At 51.8% G+C, this 14,725-nt stretch overlaps 2 protein-coding genes across 2 annotated transcripts in view; both read left to right on the top strand.

Moving 5' to 3' along the window:
• Positions 1 to 14,725, top strand: part of LOC122386508 (protein Dr1-like) — a 90,315-nt gene that overhangs the window by 20,902 nt on the left and 54,688 nt on the right. The window lies entirely within an intron of this gene.
• LOC122386507 (plancitoxin-1-like) lies at positions 229 to 3,447 on the top strand. Its single transcript, XM_043375771.1, has 2 exons — positions 229 to 2,065; positions 3,248 to 3,447. The coding sequence occupies exon 1, from the start codon at positions 285 to 287 to the stop codon at positions 2,034 to 2,036; it is 1,752 nt and encodes a 583-aa protein (XP_043231706.1). The 5' UTR covers positions 229 to 284; the 3' UTR covers positions 2,037 to 2,065; positions 3,248 to 3,447.

Below are 14,725 nucleotides of genomic sequence, written 5' to 3'. Positions count from 1 at the left end.
CAGTAAGTTGAAAATTATTATAAATGCCCCCCTCCCTCCCCTTATAATGTCTACAGTAAAATTCCAATATACATTTATCTGCGCAGTATCTAGCGTTGACAAGGGGGAATCCCATCGGTCTGTGACATCTCTGCACCGATATCTGACATTTCATGGCGAGCAATGCCAGCTCGTCAGGTTCATAAACAAACTACCCGTCGAGCCGCTGCGCCCCGTCGGCGCTTCTGCACAGTGTGGTCCCAGACCCGCCGGTGACCTGTGTGCGACCCGGCAGCGCTGCCACTATGAGGCGCTACGCTTCACGATCTCTGAGGCTACCGTCAGTGTCGCTACTGCTGCTGCTGCTTGGTGTTTTCTGCGCTCCGACAGAGGCCTTCGTTAGTGGTCAAAGGGATCGACAGCAAGTGGAAGATGTGCTTACGGAAAAGCTGTTTGCCGTCAACAGGATGCTGGGTAGCATACAGCGACACGTGCAGCGTCTGGGCAACTGGGAAGAGGCCGTGGGAGACCTGGAGTCGCGCCTGGATGTACTCGGTGCCGGCGAAGGGGCCGTTTCGGACCAGGCTGCCGACGCGCTGCAGCGAATGGAGGCTCTCTCGGAGACCTCCTCCGCTGCGCTCTCCAAGCTGGGTAGCGTGGTGACGGTGCAAGAGAGCGCGGCTGACGCGCTGGTCAATCTCCGTGATGGTCTGACACAGCGTGTGGCCGCCGTGGCCGAGTCCGTGTCCGGCCTGGCGGGCTCCCAGGCGGCCGAGCACAACCAGACGCGCAGCGCGTGCGGTGACAGCGGCGGCGCGGCGCTGACGGAGCCGCTGACCGACCTGCGGACGGCCGGCGGTCAGATCACCGAGCTGACGCAGCGCACAGAGGAGACACTGGGTGGCGGCCTACAGCGGGTGGACGGCCGCCTTCAGGAGACCGGCCAGCAGCTCCCCCAGCTGGGCCAGGAGCTGGACGAGGAGCGTCAAGCGCGCCGCTCCTCCGCCGGCTCCCCGCTCGGCTGCAGGGACCAGAACAACAAGCTGGTCGACTGGTACGTGCTGTACAAGCTACCCATCCTGACCAGCGCTACAGGCTTCGTCCGCAAGGGCTCGGCGTACGTGCACTTCTCGTCGGCCTCGACGGTAGGCCAGTGGACCATGTCGGAGGTGTCCATCGACACCCCGCAGTCGCACCCTGGCCTGACGCTGGCGGACGTGTATGATCAGCCCGAGCGGGCAGGTCTCCAGTACGTCTTCTACAACGACCAGTGGCCGGACGGTACCACGTCGGGCACCGAGGGCCACACCAAGGGAGTGGTGGCCTTCGAAGGAAGCCAAGGCTTCTGGATGATCCACAGTGTGCCCAGGTTTCCTCCAGCGCCGCGGAAGAGCAAGGAATACAGCTACCCCAGCAATGGGTACACCCACGGCCAGAGCCTTCTCTGCATCACGTTCCCCACCAGCGAGCTGACGAAGGTGAATAAACAAGTGAGTCTCAACGAGCCCTACTGCTACGATTCCAAGGATTCTGACATTCTGTGCCGGCCGAAACAGGCGAGGGAAAACGCAGGTGGACCATACTTCCCTAGCCACCGAGATCATTTCACTGGGCTCCATGAACATACTCAACTTGAAGAGACCTCCAGCGTCGAGTCTATCTTCAGCATCCACGGCAGCGAGTTCGCCACCTTCGCCAAGAGCCGCAACTACGGCCGCGACCTGTACAGCGTCCTGGTGGCTCCGGCGCTGGAGACCAGTCTGTACGCCGAGACGTGGCGGGCCACGATGCCGTCCTACTGTTCCGGCCGCTACACGGTGGAGAACGTGCGCAAAGTCACGGTCGCCACGGCCAGCGAGGCGTTCGACTTTGTCTCCAACAAGGACCACAGTAAGTGGGCGGTCTCCACCAGCCGGAACCTGCCGTGGGTCTGTGTCGGAGACGTGAACCGGGCCGACTCGCAGACGAGAAGAGGCGGCGGCACCGCCTGTCTCAGGGATGAGCGCCTCTGGAATGTCTACCGACAGACGGTGACCGTTTGGGAGCCATGTGCTTAGAGCACGTCTGTTACTGCCTTTGCCAGTTATTAATCCGCGCATGACGGGGGGGGGGGGGGCTCTACAGAGCCCCCTCCCGTTTTTCAGCAATATTTTCTAAACCGTTTGACGGATCAACACGAAACTTGCGGTACCCTCAGAGACATCAATTTGACACCTTGTGTTAAAATTTCAACTTTCTAGCTACCATAGTTTGGCCGGAAATTACGTCAGAGTGACGTCATGTCGGCCGATTTTCATGCAAAATACTGAATTACGGCAAACGCTCTCAGCAGCTCAGTTTTAAGCCTAGATCCATTTTCTTTGCATGAGTGGACTGCAAATACACGTAGCTATCAAACCGCTATCCCGAATTTTCGAAATATTGAAAATTTTGAAAAATATGCATTTACAATTACAAAAATATATTTTTTTTATTTAAAACGTTTTTGACTGTTCACAAAAACCGGAATATATGTGATAGAACACACACTGATGAACTACCTTTGCAAGTTTTAGCCCAATGTCTTCAAAAATAGCCAAGTTATTCGCTTTATTGTCAAAATTTTACAATTTTATGTTTTTTTTCAAATCCATTTTTCAGTACATTTTTGACGTCGTACAGCAATATAAATGGCACCATCGTGTTCCTGAGCTCAAAGTGCATCTGATGGGCACCTTTTTTGTTGAAAAATTACATTTTCAAAATTTGACCTTTTCTGACCTGAAAGTGACCTGACCTCCGGTAAATTCAGCTGACAATGACCTCAAATGACACAGACGACACTATTTTCGAAATCTACGAGTAAAATGGACCATAAAACATGCGTCACGTGACCGATACGTGATATACAATTTTCGTGACCTAGGATGACCTGGCCTTGACCTTAAAAATTCGAAATAAAAGTTCGGTACCCTCAGGGTATCTAAGGCATCCGTCAAGGAGTGCGTAAACCAAAAATGAGCCTGATCGGACCGGCGGTCCGGCTGTCAGAGCCTAGATTGTGAACTAGCAAAAATGTCGATAATTTTTACTTTGACCTGACCTGTGACGTCATCGGTGACCTCGAGGTCAATAAAAATAGGTTTCGTTCGACAGTTTTTCCAGGGCTATCAGACGCCGTTTGAATTTTCACGATCGGCCCAGTAGTTTCGGAGAAAGGAGGGGGGGGGCTCTGGAGAGCCCCCCCCCAGTCACTCGCGTTATGGAAAATACCCCAGTCATGCGCGGGTTAACGACATCAGAGCCGGTAGAAATGAAAACTTAAGCTAGCATTCTCTTTAGATTTGTGGTCGGAAAATCACTTAGCCATAAGCCAGTTATGGGTGGACATATTGAACGCGATTTAGGAAAATGTTGCGTTTGCACATAAAGGAAATGCAGCGGAAATGAGTCCTGTCAGCATTATTTGTCGATAAAGCTTTCATTTATCGTTCAGCGTGCATCTGGGCAGACCGTGGCTTTGGGGTAAGTGGGGTGAGACGCCAGGGTATGGCATACGTATGGCAAAAAAACTACTCAAAATTGATGGCATCAAATTCTTCGAATTCCATTTTTATTCGTTCTAGACCACGTAGCTCAAAACTAAGAACACCATTGGATTCCCAGTGACGAGTTGCATGGATTCAATATGCCTTTTACGTAAAAATATCAATTTTGAAATTAGAACTTTTTTGACCTGACCATTATGACCATTAGTGACCTGACCTCTGTGACCTAATCTGGTATCGGTGACCTCATTTAGCAAAATATGTTTTAGACAAATATTGCTCTGGATGATTTTCGATAACATGTCTTTCACTCAATGTTAGAACACATTTCTTAGAAGGCCTGTAAACGATCAGAAATGTGACAATGGACCTGATTTGCGACGCCATCCGTTGCACTTAGGTCAATGAAAATGAGTCATAAGATAGTTCTTCGTTGGAGCTTTCGAGCACCGCTTGAATTTTGAAAATCGGTCGGAAACTTTCCGAGATCTTAGGGCGGGGGCGGACGAAACGCTCCCCTAGGTGGTATGGGCCTGGCAATAGCCCTACGAGGCACAGGTTAAAGGGACCCTCCCACCTTCAAAAAAGTTAATGAATTGGCATGAAAGTGATGTCGCTCGGTTCAGAAAGAGCAAAAACGAACATCTACCAAATTTCATCGAAAAATATTCACCGATTTTCAAGATATTAGACTTTTACTTTTGTTTACTTTTTGGGATCTCCACTGTTCCAAGCGACTTTATTTGAAAGTGCGGCACTTGTTGCGCGGAAAGCAGCGTATACCACCGCGTGCTACCAAACGTTTTAGTCAAAGATTTAAAATCGTTAGATCTCCACTGACGTCACAAATTCTAAGGGGACATTCCAATGCATTAGCCCCTTAGAATCCGAAAACTGCAAGTTTGAAATTCCATATCTCCGAATTAAAGCATTTTTCGATGTTGTGAGTGCCCAAACCTGCAGGCTATGACCACCAATTTGGCTATCCCAACTCAAAACAAATGTTAACCCTCGCCGGACCTATTGGTTTTCTACACACGCGCCGGCCGAGGGGGGGGGGGGGCGGGTACGACCCCCCCCCTCGCCGTTTCGCCCCTGGTGGAGCTAGCGCGTCGCGGAAAAAAACGAGCGTGTGCGCCGTTACGAGACGCAGAGATTGGTACCCGATTTTAAGGTCCTAGGTCAACCGGTGACCTCTGAGGTCAGGTCAAGTGCCCCAAGGTACGGTTCAGTTTTTGGTGAATAACTTCGCAAAAAACGGCCGCAGAGCGCCGATTTTGGCAGCATCGTGTTCGTCTCGCTCAGGCGCGTCGAATGATATACTTTTTGTCCGGGTCAGGTCAACTTGGGGTGTTGACCTCAGGTCAAGGTCAGGTCAGCACCCCCAGGTCACGAAGTTGGTCGAAAGAGGTCATGTCGCATATCATTCGATTCGGCAGGTCTTCCTGAGTCCATTGGTGGCTTTCCCGACTCGCTAGCTCAATTTGATCAAGAGTTATTGACGAAAAACTAATATGACCTTGATGACGTCATAAATGACGTCACGCAAGGTCATCATTGCAAAAGTGACGCATCTAACCTTGCAAGGAGTGCATAAAATCACGATTCTGTGTGCTTGAGATAGTTGGAGATCGTTCCCGGCGCCAGAATAGCAGTTTTCATTTTTCCCCATTGACTTATAATGGTGAGGTCACGAAAATGACCTGACCTCATATGACCTTTAGGAAAAATCCGAGATATACAAGTTGTGGGACTCATAATGGATACTAGATCCTCCAAGTTTCATTTCCCTGTGACATCTCCTCTGGCAGTGAGGGCGTTGCGAAGTTGCGACATCTGAAGACCGTGCAGAGGTTCACTTATGACGTCATAGGTCAGTGACCTGACCTGACCCAAAAATGCGGTTGGTGTCAAAAGATGCGGCTTGGATCAAAGGTCAGGTATGCCAAGTTTCAGCTCTCTATCGCCAGCGTGTTCGGAGCTATCGCGAAAAAACCCTATGGGGGGGGGGGGCGGCACCCGCCCCCCCCCCCTCGGCCGGCGAGGGTTAAGGTGGGATGGTCACTTTAATGCTGTCTGTAATAGGTGAACACCAACAATATCATAGTGGTGAGACTCGACTGTTGAAGTGGACTTGATGCGTAGTTTTGTAATTATTTTATTTTAAAAAAGCGCCAAGTTTCCCACTTCTTCAAAATACCTTAGCTGCTCACCCGAATGGACATGCCACAAGTTTCCCATTTTAATTACCATTAATACCCAGCAACTAGCGTTAATAACAGGCGCTGAGCTCTCGGCGCCGACACGGGCAGTGATGCTGAAAGCTGGTCGGCCGCCGGCATATCCCGCAACTGTGGGTCAGCTACCAAATCCTGCGCGAGAAAACGCTGTTCGCCGCGCCGCCGGGGGCGCCGGCCGGCCGGTCAGGTTCCGCATACCTGTCCGGTGGTGGCTGGGTACGGGCGCCGACCGACGAGCGGGCAGCGCGGCGTCCATCACAGTCCGTCACCCGGGACACGCGGTCATCCCGGGCAGCACGGAGGAGTCAGAGGCATCGGTCGCACCCCCGGACACCCCCGAACCGTGCCCGGCGGCGGCGGCTCGGACCCGCCCTGTCCGCCGGCTGAGGTCGACCGGCCTCCGGCTGCAGTCAGACCACCGCGTCTCCGCCGAACTGCTAACTACTCGCGTGCTCACTGGCCGGGCAGCGACGTAATCTGACCATCTCGAGCGCTGCCTGATGAGCGCCCAGCAGGAGCAACCTCCTTCCAGGATTGGAACGGTGGGCCTCACAGGCCAGCGTGCCGGCACCGCTAAAAGACCAGTCACTGTCCAGCTTCTGGCGAAAATTCTGCGCTTCTGACCAGCTGCAACGCATGCCGAGAGCTGGGTCAGACATTGAATGACATGAAAAACGCGACAATCGGCACTACATAACTCACTATCGAGTAACCTACACATTGCATATAAAGGACACTACTACACATATTCAGGATGTAACTTTACGCCGATCTGATCTGAAGCTTCGTCAAAAATATAATTAAGCAGATGAGTGCAGTTTTTCTCTTAAATGTTCAATAGAGCTGACCACTGTAAATACCAGGCAACTGCTCTTCAGCTGCTCTGAAGCAGTCAGGGTAGGGATATGTGCATTCTCGTTCGTACATCACATGAAAGTCCCCCTAATGAAACGCAGCTGTAATAAAGTATCTCGCAACATCAGATACCACCAATTATGGCGGTCACCATCCTATCTACAGCTCTCCGTCATTTTAATGACACTTGGCTGAAGTCAGGGCTACAAATCCAGACGTTTAAGTCACCCATTACGACAACTGCTCTGAGTGTAAACCGCTAATGTTAGGCGTAATCAGGCCTGAACAAGACTCAGTAAGCTCCCCAACACCTAAAGCGCAATCCCCTACTACACGGTCATAGATGCCCCTACTATAGCAGCGTCATCTGATAGCAACTACGCCCACATACATATGCATACATTGCTGTTATGCGTTGCGCAGACATGCTAATCGCGTGCCATTACCCTGAAGAATGAGGTAGCGGCCAGTATAGGATCGCGTCAGGCCTGGGCGGTACTCGGTGTCGGGCCGAACGCAGCTCGCAATCTGCCCACGCCTATACCGGAGTCTGGCGGACTCGACCTGCCAATCCGCCGTGCTGATAAAATCCATCGTCCGCTCCGCTGTATAACGTCTTGCATACCCCGGGCACCGTCAGGAGGGCTACAGTTGTTTACAGAGCTGCAGCCACCGTGTCTCGATAAACTGCTGATGCAGGCGGCTCCAGTGCTGCTTGGTGGCAGAGTTTACCGTCTGGACGATAAGAGAGTATCGTGGCAGTAGCACATGGCCTCGTGTGCCGAGGAGTTGCCGCTGGTCGAAAATGTGCAATGTATGTTTAGCTTCACCTGCTGATACGGCGGATAAAAGTGACTGAAAATGGTGCAGAGATGTAGGTAGGTATTATGCGTATATTCAAAGTGCAGATGGAAAATAATATACAGAGAATGCTGTGATATAAATAATAATGTATGTAGGTATTTGAATGACCGCAACATCGTTCAGCCGGTGTGCGGTTAGACCTTTGCAACACTCGCCTCGCAGTCACTCATCGCAGCCTTGCGATCAAATAACACGTGTCCTAATATGTGGCGTGATTAGTACGAGTACGCTGAAAATTGCGGGCATCATTAGCCGATCCCGTTTCAAGGAGCATGCTGGCAGCTTTCATTATGATTCTGGCACTGTCCGACCCGAGCCCAGTTATACGTGGTGCAGTCCATCGGTTGCGGCAGCGTCCGCCCGTCTGCGCGGACTGCGGCCTCCGCGCGGACTGCGGACAGGCTGGGAGGCCCGCTCCGCGCGCCGGGCGGACTGCGGCCCTGCTCCGCGCGGCCGCCGCCGGCAGACGGCAGCCGCTCGCGCTTGTAATTTGAAATGTATGGCCCATCGGCGATCGTTGCTCGCCGCTGTCGGGCCGCAGAAGATGTAATAGCCCCTGACCGGCCGGGCGCGCGTTATTTACACCGGGCACAGAGGAAAATTAAAAGCGCTTCATACGGGAGATCACGTAATTTGCGAGTTGGCGGCTGGAGGCGCGCCGGAGGCCGATTGTTCGTGATTAGCATAACCAGGCTGTGTCCGATCACTGAGTGGCCGGGTCAAACGGTGGCTGACCCTGTCAGCGGGTTGTCCGACCGGGCGGCGGAGACTAGCGACTAATGCCTATATTGGCCTGGGCCCTCAACGGAAGGAAAACGTGAGCACTGAGCCCATCCTTCCACCAGATAGGGTAGATGCCTAAGTGTCAGATAGCATGCACATGAAAGACACTTCGAATAAAACCTAGGTACGGGTGGAATTAAAGCGCCGTGCTATGTTCATTTCAAATGTATGATACAGAGAAAATTTACCGTAAAAGTCATAAGAGAAATATTATCGGACATACCTATTGGAGGCAATACAAAGGCAGGTGCATCTATGGCGGTTGCGCTTTAAATCCGTTCTGTTTAGGTTTGCCGGACTTCATATACTGACACGTTTCTAAATTAATATTGATTATGCATACAAAAACTTTTTGCATGTGAGAGAGGCATTCGACTAATGCCTGATGCAAATATACTTAAGTGAGGTATAGGTACTTTTTAGGGAGGTTACACGGTACAGCGTAAGTTAAAGGCGGTCCGCAAATATTTGCTCATGGCGTGTGGGCCGTGGGTTGTGGTCCCCACCCTTTCCCCAGTATTTCCCCAGGTTAGTACCGACTCCCACTCACCCATTCCACTTCCGTCGCCTCGTTGGAGATCATTTATCAGTATTTGGGGCCGATATCTCGCGCCTGTCCTGCCATCTCGGCCCGCTGATCCCAGCCATGGGGGAATCTCCCCGATATGGCGGGACTGTGAGGGGCGTCTTCATGTCACGCCTGAACCGGGGTAGGTACTAGGTTCGCCCACGCACTGGGGAAAACACCAAGACAACGGCTGTGTCTGTGATAAATGATCCCGCCTAGACCATGGGTTAACCCTCTCCCGCTTCGGCATGTTGATAGCCGGTAACGCACAGGGTGTTAGCGTCTCGATATATCTCGCTTTTCTGTTTATTAAGCGTCTCGATATATCTCGCTTTTTTGTTTATTATTTCCATATCAAAACCCAAAGGAAAAGCGAAAAGCTGGTAAAATATGTTAGGCCTATGAGAATTGCGGTGGTGTGGCGGAAAATTTTCACTTATTGAGCTGCACTAGTGAACACTGCGATTCAAATCGCGATCAAGAACATGTCTTGCAAATCATTCCATTCCACTTTTGTTTTTAACAAGGTAATGATGTTCATATTGTCGGAAAAGGATTTCGCCTTGCCTCTAATTGCGATTATGCCAACCATGCTCGATTCAATCTGTCAAAATGCACATTTAATATTACAATGTGCCTGTATTTGCAATGTTGCAACTGACCCGGTGACGGGTGACCTGTACGTGTATATTTTACCCCGTGTACCAAATGATGTAAGTGAATTGGGTGTTTCTAGTCAAATTTTTAAACCCTAACAATTAGCTTACTTATTTGTTGCTTACTTATTTTATATCCGAATTGAATGCAGGGTATGAAAATGTGTGGTGAGAAGTACGTGAAAATGTGCTTAGTCTGATGATGGTGTTCATTCTGCACCTTGCGACCGATTTCATAGAGCTTAGCATTACTTTTTTTACCATCAGTGTGTTTTTTGCGCCCTAAGAAACTACAACCTCTAGAAATGGGTGGTTTTATTAGATTCGGAGGGCGTATGTTGCGTCACTTGTGTATAGGTTTTCGCTTGTTTTGAACTACATTTTACTGCATTCAATCATAGTATATGGCATCACATGGGTGCATTCACAATTTCTTTACCAAGCCGTTTGTACGTTATATTACAACCAACGGCAAATTTCATGAAGGGCTCAAATTACGACTGAGGCAGTTTTCCACCTATTTTTTTCCAGCCACGGGCAAAGGAGCTTCTGCTCCGGAACGCTGCAACCAATCACATGGGCACGCTTTTTACGGAGCTGCAGCACATCAGCACGAGCAGCGAGGCCTGCAGCTACTGGCCAGGCTGATGACCTGTGAACAGCTTCTGACACTGCATTCATGAATATTCATATGCCCACGGCTTTTCTAATCAGCTCGGGATCGGGCGGAAGAGTGGAGGCGATGCTATCTGGGGAGCCATTCGCTGAACAGTTACACGGAATAGCTACAGACCGTATACTGGCCGCAGGCGCTCTCGCTCGAAATCCGCGATGCGTTTACCTTACAAGCTCCCATTGGGTTGGTTCCTGGATATGCCTCGTTTAATTTACCTTCAAAGATATTCGCTCGAACCGTGGAGCTACTGCAAGTTAGCTCTGTAGACGGTTACGCGATATATTGCACTATTACTTACAGGATATATGCTTACATGCTTTCACGATATTTAGCCGTTGCACGATGCTTCGAAACCCTTCTATCCGCGCTTCTAATAGCAGACAGATTGGGCTGCGGTCATTCAGGATGCAGCTCCCTCCACCCTTTCCCGTTCACAGTCCGGCTGGGTGGGGCTCCCCGCCGTCCCGTCCCCCGTCGCGCACCAAATACGCCGCCCCGACCGGCCGCCGCGCGCTCACCATATCATTTTGTTTTGGATTCCTCCATTGGAGCGAAGAAAGAGCCAGTGACATTTGATTTATGAACGAGGCAGCCACGGTGGGCCGGATAAAGGTCCCATAGTGCGTCCCGCGACCATGGAAATCGAATGAAGAAATTTCGTAATTGTGTCCATTGAAGTCGTCTCTGGCCGCGGCCAGCGCCGTGGGTGTTTTTAACGTGGCCGCCGAGCGGAGCCGGCCACTCATTCGGCTCAAGCACAGAGACGTAGGTATGTACTTACATAGCAACAGGCGAGTGGACATGATTGTAAGATAGGTGGATAGAGTATTACCACTTGGTGTCTCAAGTGAAGCGGTAACCAATTCAGTAGAAATATAGTGTTCCATGAAGATTGCCCATTTTCCAATGCTCCTACGCGCTAGCAAAGACGACAGCGTCTTTGGGTGAGGTGACAGTCCGATGAGGTATAACACGCGACAAGCGAATAACATGACATGGCGGCGGCGGGGAGGCGGACGGCAACGCGTGTGTCGCCAGACAGACCAGGCAGAAATGGGACACAACGTTATCGCGGGCGCGCGTCCCCTAGCCTAAGTCACGTGACCGCGACGGACGTCTTGGCTGCGCAGCGGCCGCGCGCTGGTTCATTGCCCCTAGAGGGCCAAACAGAGAAGTCATGGTACCACAAAATTTTTCGCTCGTATACGATTGGAAAAAGCTCCTAGCTGCGCTAAACGCCGATTTTCCAATGCTCCTACGCGCTAGCAAAGACGGTGCGAAAGTGATTCGGGGCTATATTCTCACGAAAACAGCGTCTGATTTTATGCCCGATTTTTAGCTAACACATGCGACAGTCCCTGGACAGAGGTAAGCACCGGTCAATCGGGTGCTTACCCCTCCCCCTCCTTCAGCGGCTCCCCTTTCCACCCCGATCCATTTTTTGGCTTACATAATGCAAAATAGTGGTCTCAATGCCAGCCGATACCAACGGGCCGCCGACGGACGGTTCCGGTCTGCGGTATCTGCCGAGCCTCGGCTGTATGTGCGGACGGACAATTTGTCAGTGCGGACGAGATGTCCCACGAGTGGTCACCCCCCCCCCCCCTCCCCTCCCCGTCTGCCCTCGCCTCAGCCACACCCAGGTAATCCTTCCTCATCCGTTGTTGGACACACACACAGATACTATAGAGGGTGGTCCGTGGGTTTCATCCTGCTGATTTCCCACAGAAAAAACGCACGAAAACAGGCCACAAATCATGCATCAGGCTTACCCGCGCTCCTCCCATCGGAACAAACAGCTCTGTATTTGCGCTAGTCTGACTGATGGAAGGGAGAGGCGACAGATCAGGAATGGGATCACAGAAACATCCGGAAGGTGAAAAACTTCTCCGTGCTCCCCGCCTGTCGATAACGAACAAGCGCCGCCTGATGAGGCTCTGACCCGCTCCTCCAGCACAGGCCTGCAAGCGAGCGGTGCAACCTATGGGTTTGTGTTTGTGTGACGGCACGAAGGTCATCGGAGTTTTTCGTCAATAACCCCGATGGAATTTTGCCAGCGACTGTCAAGAAAAGCACCAATGGACTCGGAAGATCTGCTGAATCGGATGATATGCGATATAACTCATTTAACCACCTTCGAGACCTGTGAAATTAATACACCAGGTTGACCTCATCCAAAAAAACTGTCGTTCTACATGATTTAGTATAACAAGCGCCATGGTGCAAAATCACGGCACAACTACCAATACTTGGCGAAGCTATTCCCCCCTAAAATCGATTCCTTACCTTCGGACACTTGACCTAACCTCAGAAGTCACTGCAACGGTTGACCTGAGACTTGAGAATCCGGTACCACTCGCTGCGTCTCGTAGCGTCGCACACTCTCGTTTTTTCACAATGCTCTATACCTCAATTAGGAACGAAACGCCAATGGTGGGCCCCCTTCCACCCCACCCTCACCCCCTCCTTCAGCTGGCGAGTATGTAAAAAAAAGACAAAAACGATGAGTCCAGTGAGCATTGGTTATGATGGAGCTTTGTCGAGAAAGATAAATTTCATTCGAATTTCGAATTATTCTGCTCATGAAAAATAAACGTATTAACTAAATGCTTCCACATGTATATCGTCAGCATCATATACGAGCATGTCTCTAATCATGATGCGGACGGCGGACACAATCGAAAAACCTCTACTTAGATAGCCCAGCTGGCGCCTAGCTTTACATGACCTTTCGCCTATCAGCATATTACTTTGCGATTTTCAGCTCACTGCGTCGATCCAACACCACAGAGGATGAAAGCCGCAGAGGCCCTTTGCGATGTTATTTATAGTAAAATGGCTAATAAGAGCATGGTAAAAAGGCCGTAAATGGCTTGATATCTACCCAAAATGCATGTATCATCTCGAGTTGCTCAAGATAGCGGTTCATTGCCGTGCACTCTCGATCGAGTCCGGAAGTGGGACGCCAAGAGGACGGCTTCACGTGCACTTCTGCTTCAGTCTTTTGCGCGTTCGTGCGAACGCTCGACGAAAGTCAACACTGAACACCACAAACACGATTGGACTGAGGACCGCTGCCGCTCCCCTGCTGATGGTGCCGAACAGAAAGAACAGGAAGCGGTTGAAGGGCATCACGCACTGTTTGACTGGGAAGAGCCAGGGCGCGGAGACAGGCGGCGTGAGGGTGACCAGGAAGAGCACGAGGCACGCCACCATGGAGAAGGTGGCGGGGATGTCCGCTCTCCTCGGGTGGTGTCGCCGTGATGGGGCCGGCAGCGGCATGGCGGCAGCGGTCGGCCCGCCTGGACTGCCGCCGCAGTTCGGCGGGACGCTGTCCCCTCCTCCCAGCCCGGAGTCCGGCAGGACGGCGTCCGATCCTTCCTGACCCAAACCCTGCGGCACGAAATCTCCTTCCTTCCCGGAGCTCGGCTGGATGCTGTCTTCTTCCTGTCCAGAGCTCGGCTGGATACTGCCTTCTCTTTGCAATCCGGAGCTCGTCGGGACGCTGTCTCCCTCCTCATGTTCAGAGCTCTGCTGAATGCTTTGTCCCTGCCAAGCACTGCCTTCTTGCCGCAGCGGACGAACGATTATGAAGATTGGCGAGGCGCTAGAGTCACCTGAGGATATGATCCTCATCCGATCTTCATTGCCGCTGTCGCTGTCTTTCCGATCGGTAACGAGGTCACTGTCGCTGACCGATGGATGAACGGGAGCCGTCGGTTCCGTTGTGGGGAATGAGTCTGAGATCGTGGGCACCTCAGCCTCCACCTCCGCGATAACGCTGAGGGAGGTCGGCTTCCCCGGCCGCTGGCGCCCTGCATTGCTCGGGCGGTGACTCCCGGCCACCCTCTGTCTGAGGTTCCTGCTGCTAATAGTCGAAAGTGCAGATGCTGTGGAGGTTACCTGATCCAAGCTGTGGGCCTGAACCTGACAAAGCTGTGCTCCATGCTCTTGCGATGTTTGTCTGCTTCGCTTCAGGCGGTTTCTGGACTTCAACGCCTTTCGTATGATGCCGCAATAACAAAACGTCACGATGGCAAAGCCTGTAGTGTATTCAAACAGTGTCATGACTAGATTAAGCGGTGTAATTCTAACTTTCGTTTTGGCGAAGTTTTCCAGTATTGCGTGACCGTCGTTTGTCCATGCTATTGCCTCTCGGTAGCTGGTAGCACTCGGCCCACCAGCTAGCTTGTCCACTTCTTCTATTGCTAATCTCAAAAGTCCTGGAGCCACTGCGACTCCGACGAAGGCCACTACGTTGCAGCTGACCATCGGGTAGCTGTGGTTTTTCACCACGCCGAGGTACCGCAGCAGCGTGATCAGCACAATGGTGGAGAACATGGTCGTCCTCGTGACGATGATGATGAACCAGAAGATTGCCCACAGCGAGGCGTCCTGGATGTCCGGGGCGATGGCGATGAGGACCGGGATCGCCGTCCACAGGACGTTGTTGAGACAGAGCACGCTGACCAGAAGGTTAATGACCGTGTGCAAGGTGCGGTTGTCGCTCACCGTTACAACGACGGACATGTTCAGAGCCACAGTGACGGGGACGATCAGAGCGGTGACCGCCACCA

The sequence above is a fragment of the Amphibalanus amphitrite genome, unplaced genomic scaffold (assembly GCF_019059575.1).
Source record: "Amphibalanus amphitrite isolate SeventyFive unplaced genomic scaffold, NRLGWU_Aamphi_draft 000254F_arrow, whole genome shotgun sequence".
Taxonomy (NCBI): domain Eukaryota; kingdom Metazoa; phylum Arthropoda; class Thecostraca; order Balanomorpha; family Balanidae; genus Amphibalanus; species Amphibalanus amphitrite.
The sequence above is the reverse complement of the archived record's forward strand: the minus strand, read 5'-3'. Positions and strand labels throughout refer to the sequence as shown.

Excerpts from the sequence above, each read along its gene's own strand:
- LOC122386507 (XM_043375771.1), top strand. The coding sequence starts at position 285 with ATGAGGCGCTACGCTTCACGATCTCTGAGGCTACCGTCAGTGTCGCTA.